This window comes from Pseudophryne corroboree, chromosome 9, assembly GCF_028390025.1.
Source record: "Pseudophryne corroboree isolate aPseCor3 chromosome 9, aPseCor3.hap2, whole genome shotgun sequence".
In the NCBI taxonomy this organism is placed as follows: domain Eukaryota; kingdom Metazoa; phylum Chordata; class Amphibia; order Anura; family Myobatrachidae; genus Pseudophryne; species Pseudophryne corroboree.
Window position 1 is genome coordinate 426,092,751 of NC_086452.1, and position 22,877 is coordinate 426,115,627.

The 22,877-nt window shown below is 49.8% G+C and overlaps 1 protein-coding gene across 8 annotated transcripts in view; it reads left to right on the forward strand.

The window, feature by feature from the left end:
- The window catches only part of CIDEC (cell death inducing DFFA like effector c), a 92,830-nt gene extending 80,298 nt beyond the window's left edge, over window positions 1-12,532 (forward strand). For all 8 annotated transcript variants that reach the window (XM_063940964.1, XM_063940963.1, XM_063940962.1 and 5 more), the window contains 3 exons: window positions 9,751-9,900; window positions 10,157-10,344; window positions 11,475-12,532. In XM_063940964.1, coding sequence (XP_063797034.1) covers window positions 9,751-9,900; window positions 10,157-10,344; window positions 11,475-11,652 — 516 coding nt within the window. In that variant the 3' untranslated portion in view covers window positions 11,653-12,532. The remainder of the gene's footprint in view (window positions 1-9,750; window positions 9,901-10,156; window positions 10,345-11,474) is intronic.
- Window positions 12,533-22,877: the final 10,345 nt, after the last annotated feature.

A 22,877-nucleotide genomic window follows, 5' to 3' on the forward strand; every position in this document is an offset into this window, starting at 1 on the left:
GGCGGCAGAAGACGTCCTGTCTTCAATAAGGTAGCGCACAGCACTGCAGCTGTGCGCCATTGCTCTCAGCACACTTCACACTCCGGTCACTGAGGGTGCAGGGCGCTGGGGGGGGCGCCCTGAGACGCAATAAAAACACCTTAGATGGCAAAAAATACATCACATATAGCTCCTGGGCTATATGGATGCATTTAACCCCTGCCAATTTTTCCTTAAAAAAGCGGGAGAAAGGCCGCCGAGAAGGGGGCGGAGCCTATCTCCTCAGCACACTGGCGCCATTTTCCCTCACAGCTCCGTTGGAGGGAAGCTCCCTGACTCTCCCCTGCAGTCCTGCACTACAGAAACAGGGTAAAACAAGAGAGGGGGGGCACTAATTTGGCAGATAAATCTATACAGCAGCTATATAAGGGAAAAACACTTATATAAGGTTATCCCTGTATATATATAGCGCTCTGGTGTGTGCTGGCAAACTCTCCCTCTGTCTCCCCAAAGGGCTAGTGGGGTCCTGTCCTCTATCAGAGCATTCCCTGTGTGTGTGCTGTGTGTCGGTACGTTGTGTCGACATGTATGAGGAGGAAAATGGTATGGAGGCGGAGCAATTGCCTGTAATAGTGATGTCACCCCCTAGGGAGTCGACACCTGACTGGATGGTCTTATGGAAGGAATTACGTGATAGTGTCAGCACTTTACAAAAGACTGTTGACGACATGAGACAGCCGGCAAATCAGTTATTACCTGTACAGGCGTCTCAAACACCGTCAGGGGCTCTAAAGCGCCCGTTACCTCAGATGGTCGACACAGACCCAGACACGGACACTGACTCCAGTGTCGACGGTGAGGAAACAAACGTATTTTCCTGTAGGGCCACACGTTACATGATCACGGCAATGAAGGAGGTTTTGAACATTTCTGATACTACAAGTACCACAAAAAAGGGTATTATGTGGGGTGTGAAAAAACTACCCGTAGTTTTTCCTGAATCAGATAAATTAAATGAGGTGTGTGATGAAGCGTGGGTTTCCCCCGATAAAAAACTGCTAATTTCTAAAAAATTATTGGCATTATACCCTTTCCCGCCAGAGGTTAGGGCGCGTTGGGAAACACCCCCTAGGGTAGATAAGGCGCTCACACGCTTATCAAAACAAGTGGCGTTACCGTCTCCTGATACGGCCGCCCTCAAGGAACCAGCTGATAGGAAGCTGGAAAATATCCTAAAAAGTATATACACACATACTGGTATTATACTGCGACCAGCAATCGCCTCAGCCTGGATGTGCAGTGCTGGGGTGGCTTGGTCGGATTCCCTGACTGAAAATATTGATACCCTGGACAGGGACAGTATATTATTGACTATAGAGCATTTAAAGGATGCATTTCTATATATGCGAGATGCACAGAGGGATATTTGCACTCTGGCATCAAGAGTAAGTGCGCTGTCCATTTCTGCCAGAAGAGGGTTATGGACGCGACAGTGGTCAGGTGATGCGGATTCCAAACGGCATATGGAAGTATTGCCGTATAAAGGGGAGGAGTTATTTGGGGTCGGTCTATCGGACCTGGTGGCCACGGCAACGGCTGGGAAATCCACCTTTTTACCCCAGGTCACCTCTCAGCAGAAAAAGACACCGTCTTTTCAGGCTCAGTCCTTTCGTCCCCATAAGGGCAAGCGGGCAAAAGGCCACTCATATCTGCCCCGGGGCAGAGGAAGGGGAAAAAGACTGCAGCAGGCAGCCTCTTCCCAGGAACAGAAGCCCTCCCCCGCTTCTGCCAAGTCCTCAGCATGACGCTGGGGCCTTACAAGCGGACTCAGGCACGGTGGGGGCCCGTCTCAAAAATTTCAGCGCGCAGTGGGCTCACTCGCAAGTGGACCCCTGGATCCTACAGGTAGTATCTCAGGGGTACAAATTGGAATTCGAGACGTCTCCCCCTCGCCGGTTCCTGAAGTCTGCTTTACCAACGTCTCCCTCCGACAGGGAGGCGGTATTGGAAGCCATTCACAAGCTGTATTCCCAGCAGGTGATAATCAAGGTACCCCTCCTACAACAGGGAAAGGGGTATTATTCCACGCTGTTTGTGGTACCGAAGCCGGACGGCTCGGTGAGACCTATTTTAAATCTGAAATCCTTGAACACTTACATACAAAGGTTCAAATTCAAGATGGAGTCACTCAGAGCAGTGATAGCGAACCTGGAAGAAGGGGACTATATGGTGTCTCTGGACATCAAGGATGCTTACCTCCATGTCCCAATTTGCCCTTCTCACCAAGGGTACCTCAGGTTTGTGGTACAGAACTGTCACTATCAGTTTCAGACGCTGCCGTTTGGATTGTCCACGGCACCTTGGGTCTTTACCAAGGTAATGGCCGAAATGATGATTCTTCTTCGAAGAAAAGGCGTCTTAATTATCCCTTACTTGGACGATCTCCTGATAAGGGCAAGGTCCAGAGAACAGTTAGAGGTCGGAGTAGCACTATCTCAAGTAGTACTACGACAGCACGGGTGGATTCTAAATATGCCAAAATCGCAGCTGATTCCGACGACACGTCTGCTGTTCCTAGGGATGATTCTGGACACAGTCCAGAAAAAGGTGCTTCTCCCGGAGGAGAAAGCCAGGGAGTTATCCGACCTAGTCAGGAACCTCCTAAAACCAGGCCAAGTGTCAGTGCATCAATGCACAAGGGTCCTGGGAAAAATGGTGGCTTCTTACGAAGCGATTCCATTCAGCAGATTCCACGCAAGAACTTTTCAGTGGGATCTGCTGGACAAATGGTCCGGATCGCATCTTCAAATGCATCAGCGGATAACCCTGTCTCCAAGGACAAGGGTGTCTCTCCTGTGGTGGTTGCAGAGTGCTCATCTTCTAGAGGGCCGCAGATTCGGCATTCAGGACTGGATCCTGGTGACCACGGATGCCAGCCTGAGAGGCTGGGGAGCAGTCACACAGGGAAGAAATTTCCAGGGCTTGTGGTCAAGCATGGAAACGTCACTTCACATAAATATCCTGGAACTAAGGGCCATTTACAATGCCCTAAGTCAGGCAAGGCCTCTGCTTCAGGGTCAGCCGGTGTTGATCCAGTCGGACAACATCACGGCAGTCGCCCACGTAAACAGACAGGGCGGCACAAGAAGCTGGAGGGCAATGACGGAAGTTGCAAGGATTCTTCGCTGGGCGGAAAATCATGTGATAGCACTGTCAGCAGTGTTCATTCCGGGAGTGGACAACTGGGAAGCAGACTTCCTCAGCAGACACGACCTCCACCCGGGGGAGTGGGGACTTCACCCAGAAGTCTTCCACATGATTGTGAACCGTTGGGAAAAACCAAAGGTGGACATGATGGCGTCCCGCCTCAACAAAAAAACTGGACAGATATTGCGCCAGGTCAAGGGACCCTCAGGCAATAGCTGTGGACGCTCTGGTAACACCGTGGGTGTACTAGTCAGTGTATGTGTTCCCTCCTCTGCCTCTCATACCCAAGGTACTGAGAATCATAAGAAGGAGAGGAGTAAGGACTATACTCGTGGCTCCGGATTGGCCAAGAAGGACTTGGTACCCGGAACTTCAAGAGATGCTCACGGAGGACCCGTGGCCTCTACCTCTAAGAAAGGACCTGCTCCAGCAGGGACCCTGTCTGTTCCAAGACTTACCGCGGCTGCGTTTGACGGCATGGCGGTTGAACGCCGGATCCTGAAGGAAAAAGGCATTCCGGATGAAGTCATCCCTACCCTGATCAAAGCCAGGAAGGATGTAACTGTGCAACATTATCACCGTATTTGGCGTAAATATGTTGCGTGGTGTGAGGCCAGGAAGGCCCCTACAGAGGAATTTCAACTGGGTCGTTTCCTGCATTTCCTGCAAACAGGACTGTCTATGGGCCTAAAATTAGGGTCCATTAAGGTTCAAATTTCGGCCCTGTCGATAATCTTCCAGAAAGAACTAGCTTCAGTTCCTGAAGTTCAGACGTTTGTCAAGGGGGTACTGCATATACAGCCTCCTTTTGTGCCTCCAGTGGCACCTTGGGATCTCAATGTAGTTTTGGGGTTCCTAAAATCACATTGGTTTGAACCACTCACCACTGTGGACTTAAAATATCTCACATGGAAAGTGGTAATGCTGTTAACCCTGGCTTCAGCCAGGCGTGTCTCAGAATTGGCGGCTTTATCCTATAAAAGCCCTTACCTAATTTTTCATACGGACAGGGCAGAATTGAGGACTCGTCTTCAATTTCTCCCTAAGGTGGTTTCAGCGTTTCACTTAAACCAGCCTATTGTGGTACCTGCGGCTACTAGGGACTTGGAGGATTCCAAGTTGCTGGACGTAGTCAGGGCCCTGAAAATATATGTTTCCAGGACGGCTGGAGTCAGAAAATCTGACTCGCTGTTTATCCTGTATGCACCCAACAAGCTGGGTGCTCCTGCTTCTAAGCAGACTATTGTTCGTTGGATTTGTAGTACAATTCAGCTTGCACATTCTGTGGCAGGCCTGCCACAGCCAAAATCTGTAAAAGCCCATTCCACACGGAAAGTGGGCTCATCTTGGGCGGCTGCCCGAGGGGTCTCGGCTTTACAACTTTGCCGAGCAGCTACTTGGTCAGGGGCAAACACGTTTGCTAAATTCTACAAATTTGATACCCTGGCTGAGGAGGACCTGGAGTTCTCTCATTCGGTGCTGCAGAGTCATCCGCACTCTCCCGCCCGTTTGGGAGCTTTGGTATAATCCCCATGGTCCTTTCGGAGTTCCCAGCATCCACTAGGACGTCAGAGAAAATAAGAATTTACTTACCGATAATTCTATTTCTCATAGTCCGTAGTGGATGCTGGGCGCCCATCCCAAGTGCGGATTGTCTGCAATACTTGTACATAGTTATTGTTACAAAAATCGGGTTATTATTGTTGTGAGCCATCTTTTCAGAGGCTCCTCTGTTATCATGCTGTTAACTGGGTTCAGATCACAAGTTGTACGGTGTGATTGGTGTGGCTGGTATGAGCCTTACCCGGGATTCAAAATCCTTCCTTATTGTGTACGCTCGTCCGGGCACAGTATCCTAACTGAGGCTTGAAGGAGGGTCATAGGGGGAGGAGCCAGTGCACACCAGGTAGTCCTAAAGCTTTTACTTTTGTGCCCAGTCTCCTGCGGAGCCGCTATTCCCCATGGTCCTTTCGGAGTTCCCAGCATCCACTACGGACTATGAGAAATAGAATTATCGGTAAGTAAATTCTTATTATTTGCTAACATTGTTGCCAGACTCCACTGCTTCCTTCCATTAATCTTGTTACATTAAGTTTCATCACCATGGTGCAATATTGTGAATTGTTTTCAGCTTGACTTTGTAATTTACAGTCCTAATTTCTGATGTGTGGCTTCTTTAGAAAAGATTCTGACTTCCCTAGAAACAGGACATGGGTGGGTAAGGGTGTGGCTAATTCATATACATTTTCCAGTCTGGAATGTTGGCAGATGTGATTGGGGGGGGGGGGGGGCAATTTGCAGTGATACCGTAATGTGGAAAGCCTTGTTCCACATGCAACACGCGGAGAATCTGCAAAAAGGTCCTTATTCAGTAAAAGTAGCAGAATCTGCTACTCTTTCATTCGCATGCTGGGAGGCATCCATCGCAGGGGAAGGCCTCCCAGCATGCTACCCGTCCCCCACCAACTGAGATCACGCTCTAATTGCGATCGCGCCACAATTGGAGCATGGTCGCAGAAACTATGGAAGCCTCCTGCTGGCGCAGCCTGCCAACCGCACTAACTGCTCACGCACGCGCAGGATAGGACCTGCGCGTGTGCACAGCGGGGGCTTCTCAGAAATTGCAGTCGCAATATCCAGGGCCAGAGGGAGAAGCTGAAATGCTCCGCAGCTGTCGGTCCTCTGTGATTACACATTTGCAACACTCATAGCACTCGGTCCTCAATGGACCCCATCAGCATAGGGGACGTGCGGCAGGGAGAGGGTTACAGCTTGTAAACGTGGTAGTATAATAGTTACAGTACCATGGCAGCTGTAGAGCTGGAACCTGTTGAGAAAAGCTTCCCTTATACTTTTATGAGAGTTAGCTTTGTGTGAACATATGCTGAGACCAGCGTGCTCCCAACAGGCTAATTACTCATTCTAGTACAGCAGCACAGAGCTTACCAGTGCCACCCCTAACCTGAACACAGCCAGCAGTGTCCAGCATCATAACCCTGCAGCTCTGTATCAGAGAGCCTGCACCAGTGCCACCTCTAACCTGAACACAGCCAGCAGTGTCCAGCATCATAACCCTGCAGCTCTGTATCAGAGAGACTGCACCAGTGCCACCCCTAACCTGAACACAGCCAGCAGTATCCAGCATCATAACCCTGCAGCTCTGTATCAGAGAGCCTGCACCAGTGTCTCTCCCCGAACACAGCCAGCAGTGTCCAGCATTATAACCCTGCAGCCCTGTATCAGAGAGCCTGCACCAGTGTCTCTCCCCGAACACAGCCAGCAGTGTCCAGCATCATAACCCTGCAGCTCTGTATCAGAGAGCCTGCACCAGTGTCTCTCCCCGAACACAGCCAGCAGTGTCCAGCATCATAACCCTGCAGCCCTGTATCAGAGAGCCTGCACCAGTGTCTCTCTCCCCGAACACAGCCAGCAGTGTCCAGCATTATAACCCTGCAGCTCTGTATCAGAGAGCCTGCACCAGTGTCTCTCCCCGAACACAGCCAGCAGTGTCCAGCATCATAACCCTGCAGCTCTGTATCAGAGAGCCTGCACCATTGTCTATCTCCCTGAACACAGCCAGCAGTGTCCAGCATTATAACCCTGCAGCCCTGTATCAGAGAGCCTGCACCAGTGTCTCTCTCCCCGAACACAACCAGCAGTGTCCAGCATTATAACCCTGCAGCTCTGTATTAGAGAGCCTGCACCAGTGTCTCTCTCCCCGAACACAGCCAGCAGTGTCAAGCATCATAACCCTGCAGCTCTGTATCAGAGAGCCTGCACCAGTGTCTCTCTCCCCGAACACAGCCAGCAGTGTCCAGCTTTATAACCCTGCAGCCCTGTATCAGAGAGCCTGCACCAGTGTCTCTCTCCCCGAACACAACCAGCAGTGTCCAGCATTATAACCCTGCAGCCCTGTATCAGAGAGCCTGCACCAGTGTCTCTCTCCCCGAACACAACCAGCAGTGTCCAGCATCATAACCCTGCAGCTCTGTATCAGAGAGCCTGCACCAGTGTCTCTCTCCCCGAACACAGCCAGCAGTGTCCAGCATTATAACCCTGCAGCCCTGTATCAGAGAGCCTGCACCAGTGTCTCTCTCCCCGAACACAGCCAGCAGTGTCCAGCTTCATAACCCTGCAGCCCTGTATCAGAGAGCCTGCACCCAGTGTCTCTCTCCCCGAACACAACCAGCAGTGTCCAGCATCATAACCCTGCAGCTCTGTATCAGAGAGCCTGCACCAGTGTCTCTCTCCCCGAACACAGCCAGCAGTGTCCAGCATTATAACCCTGCAGCCCTGTATCAGAGAGCCTGCACCAGTGTCTCTCTCCCCGAACACAACCAGCAGTGTCCAGCATTATAACCCTGCAGCTCTGTATCAGAGAGCCTGCACCAGTGTCTCTCTCCCCGAACACAGCCAGCGCTCTCCAGCATGACCCTGCAGCTCTGTATCAGAGAGCCTGCACCAGTGTCTCTCTCCCTGAACACAGCCAGCAGTGTCCAGCATCATAACCCTGCAGCCCTGTATAAGACAGCCTGTATCAGTCACTTCTCTCTCCCTGAACACAGCCAGCAGTGTCCAGCATCATAACCCTGCAGCCCTGTATCAGAGAGTCTGCACCATTGTCCCTCTCCCCGAACACAGCCAGCAGTGTCAAGCATCATAACCCTGCAGCTCTGTATCAGAGAGCCTGCACCAGTGTCTCTCTCCCCGAACACAGCCAGCAGTGTCCAGCTTCATAACCCTGCAGCCCTGTATCAGAGAGCCTGCACCCAGTGTCTCTCTCCCTGAACACAGCCAGCAGTGTCCAGCATCATAACCCTGCACCCCTGTATCAGAGAGCCTGCACCAGTGTCTCTCTCCCCGAACACAACCAGCAGTGTCCAGCATCATAACCCTGCAGCTCTGTATCAGAGAGCCTGCACCCAGTGTCTCTCTCCCTGAACACAGCCAGCAGTGTCCAGCATCATAACCCTGCACCCCTGTATCAGAGAGCCTGCACCAGTGTCTCTCTCCCCGAACACAGCCAGCAGTGTCAAGCATTATAACCCAGCAGCCCTGTATAAGACAGCCTGTATCAGTCACTTCTCTCTCCCTGAACACAGCCAGCGCTCTCCAGCATCATAACCCTGCAGCCCTGTATCAGAGATCCTGCATCAGTCACTTCTCTCTCCCCGAACACAGCCAGCAGTGTCCAGCATCATAACCCTGCAGCCCTGTATCAGAGAGTCTGCACCATTGTCCCTCTCCCCGAACACAGCCAGCAGTGTCCAGCTTTATAACCCTGCAGCCCTGTATCAGAGAGCCTGCACCAGTGTCTCTCTCCCCGAACACAGCCAGCAGTGTCCAGCATTATAACCCTGCAGCCCTGTATCAGAGAGCCTGCACCAGTGTCTCTCTCCCCGAACACAGCCAGCAGTGTCCAGCTTCATAACCCTGCAGCCCTGTATCAGAGAGCCTGCACCAGTGTCTCTCTCCCCGAACACAGCCAGCAGTGTTCAGCTTCATAACCCTGCAGCCCTGTATCAGAGAGCCTGCACCCAGTGTCTCTCTCCCTGAACACAGCCAGCAGTGTCCAGCATTATAACCCAGCAGCCCTGTATAAGACAGCCTGTATCAGTCACTTCTCTCTCCCTGAACACAGCCAGCGCTCTCCAGCATGACCCTGCAGCTCTGTATCAGAGAGCCTGCACCAGTGTCTCTCTCCCTGAACACAGCCAGCAGTGTCCAGCATCATAACCCTGCAGCCCTGTATAAGACAGCCTGCACCATTGTCTCTCTCCCTGAACACAGCCAGCAGTGTCCAGCATCATAACCCTGCAGCCCTGTATCAGAGAGCCTGCACCAGTGTCTCTCCCCGAACACAGCCAGCAGTGTCCAGCATTATAACCCTGCAGCCCTGTATCAGAGAGCCTGCACCAGTGTCTCTCTCCCTGAACACAGCCAGCAGTGTCCAGCATCATAACCCTGCAGCTCTGTATCAGAGAGCCTGCACCAGTGTCTCTCCCCGAACACAGCCAGCAGTGTCCAGCATCATAACCCTGCAGCTCTGTATCAGAGAGCCTACACCAGTGTCTCTCCCCGAACACAGCCAGCAGTGTCCAGCATCATAACCCTGCAGCCCTGTATCAGAGAGCCTGCACCATTGTCTCTCTCCCTGAACACAGCCAGCAGTGTCCAGCATCATAACCCTGCAGCCCTGTATAAGACAGCCTGCACCAGTGTCTCTCTCCCTGAAGACAGCCAGCGCTCTCCAGCATGACCCTGCAGCCCTGTATCAGAGATCCTGCATCAGTGTGTGTGTGTGTGTGTGTGTGTGTGTGTGTGTGTGTGTGTGTCTCTCTCTCTCTCTCTCAACACAGCCAGCGCTGTCCAGCATGACCCTGCGTTTACAAGTTTTGTCAGGCAGCTATTTCAAGTACAGGTTTACTGTTCAGCATAATAATTTGAATTAGGCAAACATCAGTTTTCAGCAGTGTTACCCTTTAATGATTAATGTACTCTGCATTACTTTTAATTCTAAAACGCAGGTCATTCATTATATGCAATCGTTCTACTTACCCCCAGGCCCAAGATGCCCTGCTCATTGGTGATGCCATCACTCTGGTCCTGGATGAAGATGGAACAGGTGTGGATTCTGAGGACTTTTTCCTGTCCTTGGACAGTGGGGCTGTGTTTATGGCCCTTGCTAAAGGACAGATATGGAAACCTTCTAATGTGAGTTCAAAGAAAAACTTGATTACAGACCTAGTTCAAGACAATGGTGGCACTGGCAGGTATACGGAACCCAAAACGACACACTGATTCCAGGGGCATAATTTGCTATTGCCTAACCCCTTTCTCTGGCTATAACACCAGCTGACCTAGGTTGACTAGTCCATTACAGCTTTAGTTAGACCTTTTTCTGCCATTTAACTTATTCCTTCTCTCCAAACTAAGCATATTTTAACTACTCATTTACCTTGTTCCACAGAATGCAGGATACCACATTTCCTTATCCAAGAAACCGCAGCGGAAGGTTGACGTGGCGCGTATTAGTTTTGATTTGTACAAGAACAATCCCCAGGACTTCATTGGCTGTCTGAATGTGAAGGCCACATTTTATGGAGCATACAGCATATCCTATGACCTGCAGTGCTACAGCGCTAAGAGGATGATGAAGTGAGTACAGATCACGTGTTGTGGGTAATAGCTGTGGAGAAGCATTATAGCAAACCACTAACTTATCATTTCAATTGCGTTTTACTTTTTTGTCTGATGGAGCTGATTGCAATGTTTAGTTATTTATTAACCTTACACAACATTAAAAAGAACATATGACCGGAGGTTGAATATTTATTTAATTTTTGGGAATATTGCCTGTGGTAATACGTATTAAAGAACAGCTGTGGAGGTGGCCATTTTGTTGGAGCCTTGAGAAAGCAAGCTACCAATTCACTATAAAATGGTGACACACTGCAGAAATTGATGACGGATATTCATGAGGCCTAGCATTCACGAGTTGCTGGTTCCTAATGAATTGCTAATGTTAGCGAAGGCTGCAAAATGTCGGCATCCACTGTGCTTAGAGGTAAAATCTATGGGCCTACTATGTAATAGGTGTGAGATACAGAATTACGCCCGTCTCTTGCAGCCTATCACATTAGACCCTATATCTCTGCTGTGTTATTGAATAGCATTATAGACAGGAAGTGCCGTGTGCATGAATAAAATTTCCCCCCCCCATATCAGTGTAAAAATGTTCCCTCGTAACATGCTCCAGAGATTTTACATCATACTTGACTACTTTTGAAAAAGTTTTTCAGGGAGATTGTGAAAGCAACATTTATGGGCGTGGCTTAAAAGTGGACGTGTAGTGCTTTACCTGAGAGGTGTGTCCTAAAATTGTGTTACATCCAAATGTCAACGAGCCCTAAAGCAGTTATATAGTTTGGCATACAAATATATCTTTCTGTATCTGGTGTCTATCAGTAAGATCTACTTGTTGATGACTATATGCAGGTTCATTTAGGGGCTTGTTTATGTACAGTATTGTGTTCTACTCACGTGTGGTTCCATAGAAGTGACCATGAGAAACCTTATTTAAAAATGCATGTAACCATAGGGACCATTGTGCAGGGAAATGGCACTGATGATCCCATTTAAATGTATATATTTCTGATTGATTTTTTTCCACCAAGAATACAACAGCTAAATAATGGGGCTAAGGTGCAACCAGGGAGATTGCTAATTTTTAAAGGCAAACTGTGATCTGGTATTTTCCCGCTAAATAAATCTTTATTCTCTGACAGGGAGGCTCTACGCTGGGCTCTGTTCTCCATGCAGACTACCGGCCATGTTTTGCTGGGCACCTCGTGCTACATGCAGCAACTTCTGGAATCCAGCAACAGAGTTCTGCCAGAGGAAGAGAAACCAAGCCCCGCCATCCGGGACCTCCTTCCTTTCTACCCGCGGAGGATTCTGCAGTAACAACGCAGCCACAAGATCAGGATAAACATGAGTCGTAGACCAAACTGGCTTTCAGTGGTTTCACCACCTCCGTTATACCTACAAGAAACTGTGATTTAATACTGGAAACTGCTCACTCCGCAGAGATCTGACTTTCATAAACTTTACAAGCAGCTTACGCAATATATAGCGTCCGTTTACAGGCTAGAACTGATAGGAAATGTTCTATTATTTTTCTTTTTTTCACTGACTTTCCTCAAGAACATAACATAGAGGAACAATGTGCCAGGCTATTGTCCTGCTGTTATCCGTTGTGTAGGGACTGTACAGTTGCCACCGATGCAGTGTTTTGGAGGGGTGAGGAAGGTGTCGTACACTATTATATAATTTATACAGCATATTGTAGGTCAGGGGTGTCCCCACTTTGTAGGGGGTCCCGGTATAAAACAGTATAGTAATGATGCCTTGGATAAATCTAGCCAACCCAAAACCACAAGCACTACTATTAGTAACCTTTGGCGCTCCACAGGTTACCTACTTTTGGTCTAGTGTAAACTTCAGATAAGTTACACAGCACCGTTCACTTTTTTTTTTTCTTTTTTGGATGATTTCTTTGTAGACTTGGGGTATAGTAATGCACTGTTAGGGAGCTGAACATTTTGCACCATGGTCAGCTACACTGGGAGGCCTTTAGGAAAACACAGAGACTTTCAGTAGAGCGTCCTGGTTCTCCTGCTGAAACTCGTAATGTTTCCTAGTACCACTGACTGTTACCTGTTCTGGCTTTGCTGTATGGTATTTATATTTAAACTTTGTATTGCTTATTTATATTTATTCTGGTTATAAACATTTGTTGTTCATTGAATGCTAACATTAAAACACAGGTGTTCTTGTGATTTTATTATGTGTAAGCAGTTTGTAAGGCATTTGGTGGTGGCACAAATTACATCTACTGTAATTACTCAGTGTTATTGTGGCAAAATTTGGCGAAGGCCCTGAGTGTTCGACATCGGTCCTCGCTCAGCTTTGGTTCAGCACATGCTCAGAAGAGGCCCCTGTTCTGCAGCAGGAGGGTGACCTGGCATCGCCGGGCCCCCCTCAGCTCTGGGCCCTGTAGCATTTGCACTCCTTGCACTATTAAGAATGCTATTTAAAGGTGCTTCCATCCTTCCTCCGTTTTTTCTTCCATCTAAGCTGATCAGTCCCTGTCAGGGGCGTAGGTTCATACCAGGTGCCCGGGGGTGAAATAGATGGTGGTTTGATGTCATGCACACCGTGTTGCAAAAACCCCCCAAAACTTTATTGTACCAGGCAGCCGCCGGCAAGAAACAGCGGCTCCCCGGACCCCACAGATTGATCTACCTTTAACCGCTGCTTGCACCGCTGAGGTGATCAGGGCACAGGCAGCAATTCTAGATGGATTTATCTGTGCATCTTTTGACACCCCCCCCTGACAGTTGGCGCCAGGAGACCAATGCTTCCAAGGCCTCCGGGAGTTACGCCACTGGTCCCTGGTTCATAACTTGCCAAGCTTAATCTATTATCTGTGGACATACAGTGCATCATTGTATGCGGGCATGATTGCATTCAGCCATGATGCCTATATCCCGCTCAAGTTCTGCACAAACAATTGTGGGGTTGCTGAACTAGCCATTATTAGTTTTGTACCTCCATTGTATTTAATATAACCTTCCAGTTCTTCTGCTAAAATAATGCTTGTTGGATTTTAGTTTATTTTTTAAGTGTTAACATTTTATTCAAGATTCACAAGAGCAATGAACAGAATGCAGTAGAGTTTAAGTTATCATGGTATACAATAAAGATAGTAAAAATAAGATTTTACTCACCGGTAAATCTATTTCTCGTAGTCCGTAGTGGATGCTGGGACTCCGTAAGGACCATGGGGAATAGCGGCTCCGCAGGAGACTGGGCACAACTAAGAAAGCTTTAGGACTAACTGGTGTGCACTGGCTCCTCCCACTATGACCCTCCTCCAGACCTCAGTTAGAATACTGTGCCCGGAAGAGCTGACACAATAAGGAAGGATTTTGAATCCCGGGTAAGACTCATACCAGCCACACCAATCACACCGTATAACTCGTGATATTATACCCAGTTAACAGTATGAACATAACAGAGCCTCTCAACAGATGGCTCAACTATAACACTTTAGGTAACAATAACTATATACAAGCATTGCAGACAGTCCGCACTTGGGACGGGCGCCCAGCATCCACTACGGACTACGAGAAATAGATTTACCGGTGAGTAAAATCTTATTTTCTCTAACGTCCTAAGTGGATGCTGGGACTCCGTAAGGACCATGGGGATTATACCAAAGCTCCCAAACGGGCGGGAGAGTGCGGATGACTCTGCAGCACCGAATGAGAGAACTCAAGGTCCTCCTCAGCCAGGGTATCAAATCTGTAGAATTTTGCAAACGTGTTTGCCCCTGACCAAGTAGCAGCTCGGCAAAGTTGTAAAGCCGAGACCCCTCGGGCAGCCGCCCAAGAAGAGCCCACCTTCCTCGTGGAATGGGCTTTTACAGATTTAGGCTGCGGCAGGCCAGCCGCAGAATGCGCAAGCTGAATTGTGCTACAAATCCAGCGAGCAATAGTCTGCTTCGAAGCAGGAGCACCCAGTTTGTTGGGTGCATACAGGATAAATAGCGAGTCAGTCTTCCTGTTACCAGCCGTCCTGGAAATATACATTTTCAAGGCCCTGACTACGTCCAGTAACTTGGAGTCCTCCAAGTCCCTAGTAGCCGCAGGCACAACAATAGGTTGGTTCAAGTGAAAAGCTGATACCACCTTAGGGAGAAACTGGGGACGAGTCCTCAATTCTGCCCTATCCATATGGAAAATCAGATAAGGGCTTTTACATGACAAAGCCGCCAATTCTGATACACGCCTGGCCAAAGCCAAGGCCAACAACATGACCACTTTCCACGTGAGATACTTCAAATCCACGGTCTTAAGTGGCTCAAACCAATGTGACTTTAGGAAATCCAACACCACGTTGAGATCCCAAGGTGCCACTGGAGGCACAAAAGGGGGCTGAATATGCAGCACTCCCTTAACAAAAGTTTGAACTTCAGGTAGTGAAGCCAGTTCTTTCTGGAAGAAAATCGAAAGAGCCGAAATCTAGACCTTAATGGAACCCAATTTTAGGCCCATAGTCACCCCAGACTGTAGAAAGTGCAGGAAACGACCCAGCTGAAATTCTTCCGTTGGGGCCTTCCTGGCCTCACACCACGCAACATATTTTCACCATATGCGGTGATAATGGTTTGCGGTTACTTCTTTCCTAGCTTTAATCAGCGTAGGAATGACTTCCTCCGGAATGCCCTTTTCCTTCAGGATCCGGTGTTCAACCGCCATGCCGTCAAACGCAGCCGCGGTAAGTCTTGGAACAGACAGGGCCCCTGCTGCAGCAGGTCCTGTCTGAGCGGCAGAGGCCATGGGTCCTCTGACATAATTTCTTGAAGTTCCGGGTACCAAGCTCTTCTTGGCCAATCTGGAACAATGAGTATAGTTCTTACTCCTCTTCCCCTTATTATCCTCAGTACCTTTGGTATGAGAGGAAGAGGAGGGAACACATAAACCGATAGGGTAAACCCACGGTGTCACTAGAGCGTCCACAGCTATCGCCTGCGGGTCTCTTGACCTGGCGCAATACTTTTCTAACTTTTTGTTTAGGCGGGACGCCATCATGTCCACCTGTGGCCTTTCCCAACGGTTTACAATCATTTGGAAGACTTCTGGATGAAGTCCCCACTCTCCCGGGTGGAGGTCGTGCCTGCTGAGGAAGTCTGCTTCCCAGTTGTCCACTCCCGGAATGAACACTGCTGACAGTGCTAACACGTGATTTTCCGCCCATCGGAGAATCCTTGTGGCTTCTGCCATCGCCGTCCTGCTTCTCGTGCCGCCCTGTCGGTTTACATGGGCGACCGCCGTGATGTTGTCTGACTGGATCAGTACCGGCTGGTTTTGAAGCAGGGGTTTTGCCTGACTTAGGGCATTGTAAATGGCCCTTAGTTCCAGAACATTTATGTGTAGGGAAGTCTCCTGACTTGACCATAGTCCTTGGAAGTTTCTTCCCTGTGTGACTGCCCCCCAGCCTCGAAGGCTGGCATCCGTGGTCACCAGGACCCAGTCCTGTATGCCGAATCTGCGGCCCTCTCTGAGATGAGCACTCTGCAGCCACCACAGCAGAGACACCCTGGTCCGTGGAGACAGGGTTATCAGCCGATGCATTTGAAGATGCGATCCGGACCATTGGTCCAACAGGTCCCACTGAAAGGTTCTGGCATGGAACCTGCCGAATGGAATTGCTTCGTAGGAAGCTACCATCTTTCCCAGGACTCGCGTGCAGTGACGCACCGACACCTGTTTTGGTTTCAGGAGGCCTCTGACTAGAGCTGACAGCTCCTTGGCTTTTTCCTCTGGGAGAAACACTTTTTTCTGGACTGTGTCCAGAATCATCCCCAGGAACAGTAGACGTGTCGCAGGAATCAGCTGTGACTTTGGAATGTTTAGAATCCAGCCGTGCTGTTGTAGCACTTCCCGAGATAGTGCTACCCTGACCAACAACTGCTCTCTGGACCTCGCCTTTATCAGGAGATCGTCCAAGTATGGGATAATTAAAACTCCCTTTTTTCGAAGGAGTATCATCATTTCGCCCATTGCCTTGGTAAATACCCTCGGTGCCATGGACAGACCGAACGGCAACGTCTGGAATTGGTAATGACAATCCTGTACCACAAATCTGAGGTACTCCTGGTGAGGATGGTAAATGGGGACATGCAGGTAAGCATCCTTGATGTCCAGTGATACCATGTAATCCCCCTCTTCCAGGCTTGCAATAACCGCCCTGAGCGATTCCATCTTGAACTTGAATTTTTTTATATATGTGTTCAAGGATTTCAAATTTAAAATGGGTCTCGCCGAACCGTCCGGTTTCGGTACCACAAACATTGTGGAATAGTAACCCCGTCCTTGTTGAAGTAGGGGCACCTTGACTATCACCTGCTGGGAATACAGCTTGTGAATTGCCTCTATCACAGCCTCCCTGCCTGAGGGAGTTGTTGGCAAGGCAGATTTGAGGAAACGGCGGGGGGGAAACGTCTCGAATTCCAGCCTGTACCCCTGAGATACCACTTGAAGGATCCAGGGATCTACTTGTGAGCGAGCCCACTGATTGCTGAAGTTTTTGAGACGGGCCCCCACCGTACCTGGCTCCGCCTGTTGAGCCCCAGCGTCATGCGGCGGACTTAGACGAAGAAGCGGGGGAGGACTTTTGTTCCTGGGAACTGGCTGTATGCTGCAGCTTTTTTCCCCTACCTCTGCCTCTGGGCAGAAAGGAAGCGCCTCTACCCCGCCTGCTCTTTTGGGGACGAAAGGACTGTACCTGATAATACGGTACTTTCTTTGGTTGTGAGGGGACATGTGGTAAAAATGCTGACTTCCCAGCCGTTGCTGTGGACACTAGGTCTGAAAGACCATCCCCGAACAACTCCTCACCCTTATAAGGCAAAACTTCCATGTGCCTTTTAGAATCTGCATCACCTGTCCACGGCCGAGTCCATAACCCTCTCCTGGCAGAAATGGACAGTGCACTTATTTTAGATGCCAGCCGGCAAATATCCCTCTGTGCATCTCTCATGTATAAGACAGCGTCTTTAATATGCTCTACGTTCAGCAATATAGTGTCCCTGTCTAGGGTGTCAATGTTTTCTGACAGGGAATCTGACCATGCAGCAGCAGCAGCACTGCACATCCATGCTGAAGCAATAGCTGGTCTCAGTATAACACCAGTGTGTGTATATATAGCCTTCAGGAGAGCCTCCTGCTTTCTATCAGCAGGCTCCTTCAGGGCGGCCGTATCTGGAGACGGTAGTGCCACCTTTTTTGATAAGCGTGTAAGCGCTTTATCCACCTTAGGGGGTGTTTCCCAACGTGACCTATCCTCTGGCGGGAAAGGGTACGCCATTAGTAACTTTTTAGAAATTACCAATTTTTTATCTGGGCAAGCCCACGCTACTTCACACACTTCATTTAATTCTTCAGAAGGGGGAAAAACTACTGGGAGTTTTTTCTCTCCAAACATAATACCCTTTTTTGTGGTACCTGGGGTCACATCAGAAATGTGTAAAACATTTTTCATTGCCTCAATCATGTAACGAGTGGCCCTACTGGACATAACATTAGTCTCTTCGTCGTCGACACTGGTATCAGTATCCGTGTCGACATCTATGTCTGCCATCTGAGGTAGCTGGCGTTTTAGTCCATCCACTCAGGTGTCTGCCCCGCAGGGGGTGACAACACATTTACAGGCATTTGCTCCGCCTCCACATAAGTCTCCTCATCAAACATGTCGACACAGCCGTACCGACACACCGCACACACACAGGGAATGCTCTGACAGGAGACAGGACCCCACAAAGCCCTTTGGGGAGACAGAGAGAGAGTATGCCAGCACACACCAGAGCGCTATATAATACAGGGATTAACTAAATTATATCCCCTTATAGCTGCTATATGTATATTGCGCCTAAATTTAGTGCCCCCCCTCTCTTTTTTTACCCTTTCTGTAGTGTAGACTGCAGGGGAGAGCCAGGGAGCTTCCTTCCAGCGGAGCTGTGAGGGAGAAATGGCGCCAGTGTGCTGAGGGAGATAGCTCCGCCCCTTTTTCGGCTGACTTTTCTCCCGCTTTTTAATGAATTCTGGCAGGGGTATTTATCACATATATAGCCTCTGGGGCTATATATTGTGATATATTTGCCAGCCAAGGTGTTTTTATTGCCGCTCAGGGCGCCCCCCCCCCCCCCCCCCCAGCGCCCTGCACCCTCAGTGACCGGAGTGTGAAGTGTGTATGAGGAGCAATGGCACACAGCTGCAGTGCTGTGCGCTACCTTGGTGAAGACTGATGTCTTCTGCCGCCGATTTTCCGGACTCTTCTTGCTTCTGGCTCTGTAAGGGGGCCGGCGGCGCGGCTCCGGGACCGAACATCAATGGCCGGTTCCATGCAGTCGATCCCTCTGGAGCTAATGGTGTCCAGTAGCCTAAGAAGCCCAAGCTACCACCAGTTAGGTAGGTTCGCTTCTTCTCCCCTTAGTCCCTCGCTGCAGTGAGTCTGTTGCCAGCAGATCTCACTGTAAAATAAAAAACCTAAAATATACTTTCTCTCTAGGAGCTCAGGAGAGCCCCTAGTGTGCATCCAGCTCAGCCGGGCACAAGATTCTAACTGAGGTCTGGAGAAGGGTCATAGTGGGAGGAGCCAGTGCACACCAGTTAGTCCTAAAGCTTTCTTAGTTGTGCCCAGTCTCCTGCGGAGCCGCTATTCCCCATGGTCCTTACGGAGTCCCAGCATCCACTTAGGACGTTAGAGAAATACAGGAGTACACACAGAGTAACCCATACAATTAAAATGGGCTATGGGGGGGGGGGGAGATAAACAAAAGCCAATATGGAAATGGATTATACACAGAAAGAGATGTAAAAGAAGAAGAGAAGTTCAAGCATCTCACCCACTGCCTGTAGCAAGGAGCAAGCAGAGAATGTAACCAAGTAATCTCAAGGATTCCGAGAGGTAAGGAAGGAAAATATGACACTGGGGAGGGGGGTTACTGGAGGGAAGGTAAGTGGGACAGGAGAAGGAAGACGCAGAGGAGGAACGGTTCATTAGTATAGGGTGAGTGAGCCAGGGGCAAGGGAAAGGACAAAAGGAGAAGATAAAAGATCATGAATACAGAGCAGTAAAGGCAAAGAGAAGGAAGGAGAGAGCACCGGAATGAAGAAAAAAAGGTGAGAGGTACGCGCAATCATGAGAGTCCAGGAAGGGTTGTGTTATAGAAAGTGTACCAGGCAGACCAAACTACATGAAACTTGGCCACTGTGTTGTTCTGGTCCTGGAAACCGGTAATATAGTCCATTTAGATACAAATCATAATACGCTATTGACAAGTTAGTAGGAGGGGTAGACCGTTTCCAGGCCTTGGCTACCTGATAGCGATGCGCTCTAGCTATATGATATACAGAGGTGGCCACATTTCCGACAGGATTGGTCTGACACATTAGGGTGCATCCGATGAAGACGCTCAGGAACGAGATACCACCAGGTATACACCTTGTAGGAGTTCTCTTTTACAGGCACGCTAATAGAGCACTTAGAGAGAGTGCACATTGGATTTGATATTATTCCTAAGAATGAGGGCTCGTATGCGGAGATCATCGCTTAGCACACGGAGGCCGAAGTAGTAATTACACCCAAATTGCACACATAGGAGATACTTGCTCATATGCCAACTGCGCATGTATGCGTTTGCATCATCCCCTACCTGTACGCCAGGTTTCACAACCCCCACAACTATCAAAGCGCACTATAGGCCTGATTCAGAGAAGTAGACAAAGCCAATGTTCCATGGAACTGAGCGATTATCGCCAGACTGCACATGTCCTGTGTTCGTATTGCGCATGCTTCAAGGTGCCACTGCGATCCCGCTCGCAATGAGCGCAAATTGATTGCTAGGAAGCGACCATTTGGGGGTGTTAACATGGTGTTAGTGGGGAGTGGTTGTTAAAACGCAGGAGTGTCATGGCCGTTTGAGGGGTGTGTATTTGACATCAACTGCGAGCCCTAACGTACCAAAACATCGTGACTGTGTGAGTACTGCTGGGTCCAGTCTGCAGGCCTACATACAAATACCCAGATTCCACTCAGTTACGCCCGTTCAGCCGCACGTGGAAACGGGACTGAGTTGCGCACAACTCTGAATCACAGGTAGAGGTGTACGCTCAGCATTGGAGTATGTGAAGTGCTAAAAAAAGATCCATCCACAAAATGGGACAGGCCTCAAGGCTCAATCACAATTGCTTAACATAGAAACATACGGTCCCATTTATTAAGCCTTGGAGAGTGATAAATAGCATGGTGATAAAGTACCAGCCAATCAGCTCCCAGCTGCCATGTTACAGGCTGCGTTTGAAAAATGACAGGTAGGAGCTGATTGGCTGTTACTTTATCATTGTGCTATTTATCACTCTCCAAGGCTTGATAAATCCGGGCAATACATTCTGACAGCAGATAAGAAGTAAGAACACTTGGTCCTTCCAGTCTGCCCCCTTTTTCTTTTTATCCTTTAGGTAATTCAACCCTATTTGATCCTTAGTTCTTTGCAAGTAAATTTGTATACCTTTCCCAAGCATATTTAAATTGCCCTACTGTCTTAGCCTCTACCACTACTGATGGGAGGCTATTCCACTTATCCACTATCCTTTCTGTGAAGTCATTTTTCCTTAAATTTCCATAGAAATGAGCGTGTCACGATCTGGGTATTCAGACACACTTATTTACCATCTAAGTGTCTCCTGAGACTGTCTGGATTCCACCTGCGCTGTCTGCGGGCAGCACGCTGCACGGCATCTCCACAGTCTCCCCTCAGTGATTCCGGCAGCGCTGTAATGGCGACTATTCAGCATGTGCCTCCTGTTCCAGTAGATGGTGTCTACTGTCCTCCGCGGCCTCCTCCGCCATTACTACAGGTTTCCACATGCTGATACAAACAGACTTTCCCTCCGGAGCCAAGCATGGGCGCAGCCATGTTTGGCCTCATCACATGACCTCTCCTAGCCTATCCACTGCACTCTGGACTCTCCCTGATTGCTCAGCCTATACCGGCTTCCCAGCTGGTATAAATATCCTGAATCAAGACTGCCTAATCGTCAGTGCTTTGGTTGTCTAACCCAGAGTTGGATGTCTCTCCTGTCTGTGGATGTTCCTGCTTGCTGTCTTCAGGTATTCCAGCTCTTGTGACCTTGCTCCACTTAAAGAGACCCGCACCAGCTTCCACCTTGCGGTGCTGCCTGACTCCAGCAGTGTTCCTACATTGCTCTCTGTGACCTGCAGTGATTCTTCACCAGCTTCCAGCTCTCAGCGGCGTTCCAGTATCGCTTCCAGCTCTCAGCGGTGTTCCAGTATCTCTTCCAGCCCTCAGCGGCGTTCCAGTATCGCTTCCAGCTCTCAGCGGTGTTCCAGTATCTCTTCCAGCCCTCAGCGGCGTTCCAGTATCTCTCCCAGCTCTCAGCGGCGTTCCAGTATCTCTTCCAGCTCTCAGCGGCGTTCCAGTATCGCTTCCAGCTCTCAGCGGCGTTCCAGTATCGCTTCCAGCTCTCAGCGGTGTTCCAGTATCGCTTCCAGCTCTCAGCGGTGTTCCAGTATCGCTTCCAGCTCTCAGCTGCGTTCCAGTATCGCTTCCAGCTCTCAGCAGTGTTCCAGTATCGCTTCCAGCTCTCAGCGGCGTTCCAGTATCGCTTCCAGCTCTCAGCGGCGTTCCAGTATCGCTTCCAGCTCTCAGCGGCGTTCCAGTATCGCTTCCAGCTCTCAGCGGTGTTCCAGTATCGCTTCCAGCTCTCAGCGGTGTTCCAGTATCTCCTCCAGCTCTCAGCGGTGTTCCAGTATCGCTTACAGCTCTCAGCGGCGTTCCAGTATCTCCTCCAGCTCTCAGCGGTGTTCCAGTATCGCTTCCAGCTCTCAGCGGTGTTCCAGTATCTCTTCCAGCTCTCAGCGGTGTTCCAGTATCGCTTCCAGCTCTCAGCGGCGTTCCAGTATCTCCTCCAGCTCTCAGCGGCGTTCCAGTATCGCTTCCAGCTCTCAGCGGCGTTCCAGTATCGCTTCCAGCTCTCAGCGGCATTCCAGTATCGCTTCCAGCTCTCAGCGGCGTTCCAGTATCTCCTCCAGCTCTCAGCGGCGTTCCAGTATCTCCTCCAGCTCTCAGCGGTGTTCCAGTATCTCTTCCAGCTCTCAGCGGCGTTCCAGTATCTCCTCCAGCTCTCAGCGGCGTTCCAGTATCTCCTCCAGCTCTCAGCGGTGTTCCAGTATCGCTTCCAGCTCTCAGCGGCGTTCCAGTATCTCTTCCAGCTCTCAGCGGCGTTCCAGTATCTCCTCCAGCTCTCAGCGGTGTTCCAGTATCGCTTCCAGCTCTCAGCGGCGTTCCAGTATCGCTTCCAGCTCTCAGCGGCGTTCCAGTATCGCTTCCAGCTCTCAGCGGCGTTCCAGTATCTCCTCCAGCTCTCAGCGGCATTCCAGTATCGCTTCCAGCTCTCAGCGGTGTTCCAGTATCGCTTACAGCTCTCAGCGGCGTTCCAGTATCGCTTCCAGCTCTCAGCGGTGTTCCAGTATCGCTTCCAGCTCTCAGCGGTGTTCCAGTATCGCTTCCAGCTCTCAGCGGTGTTCCAGTATCGCTTCCA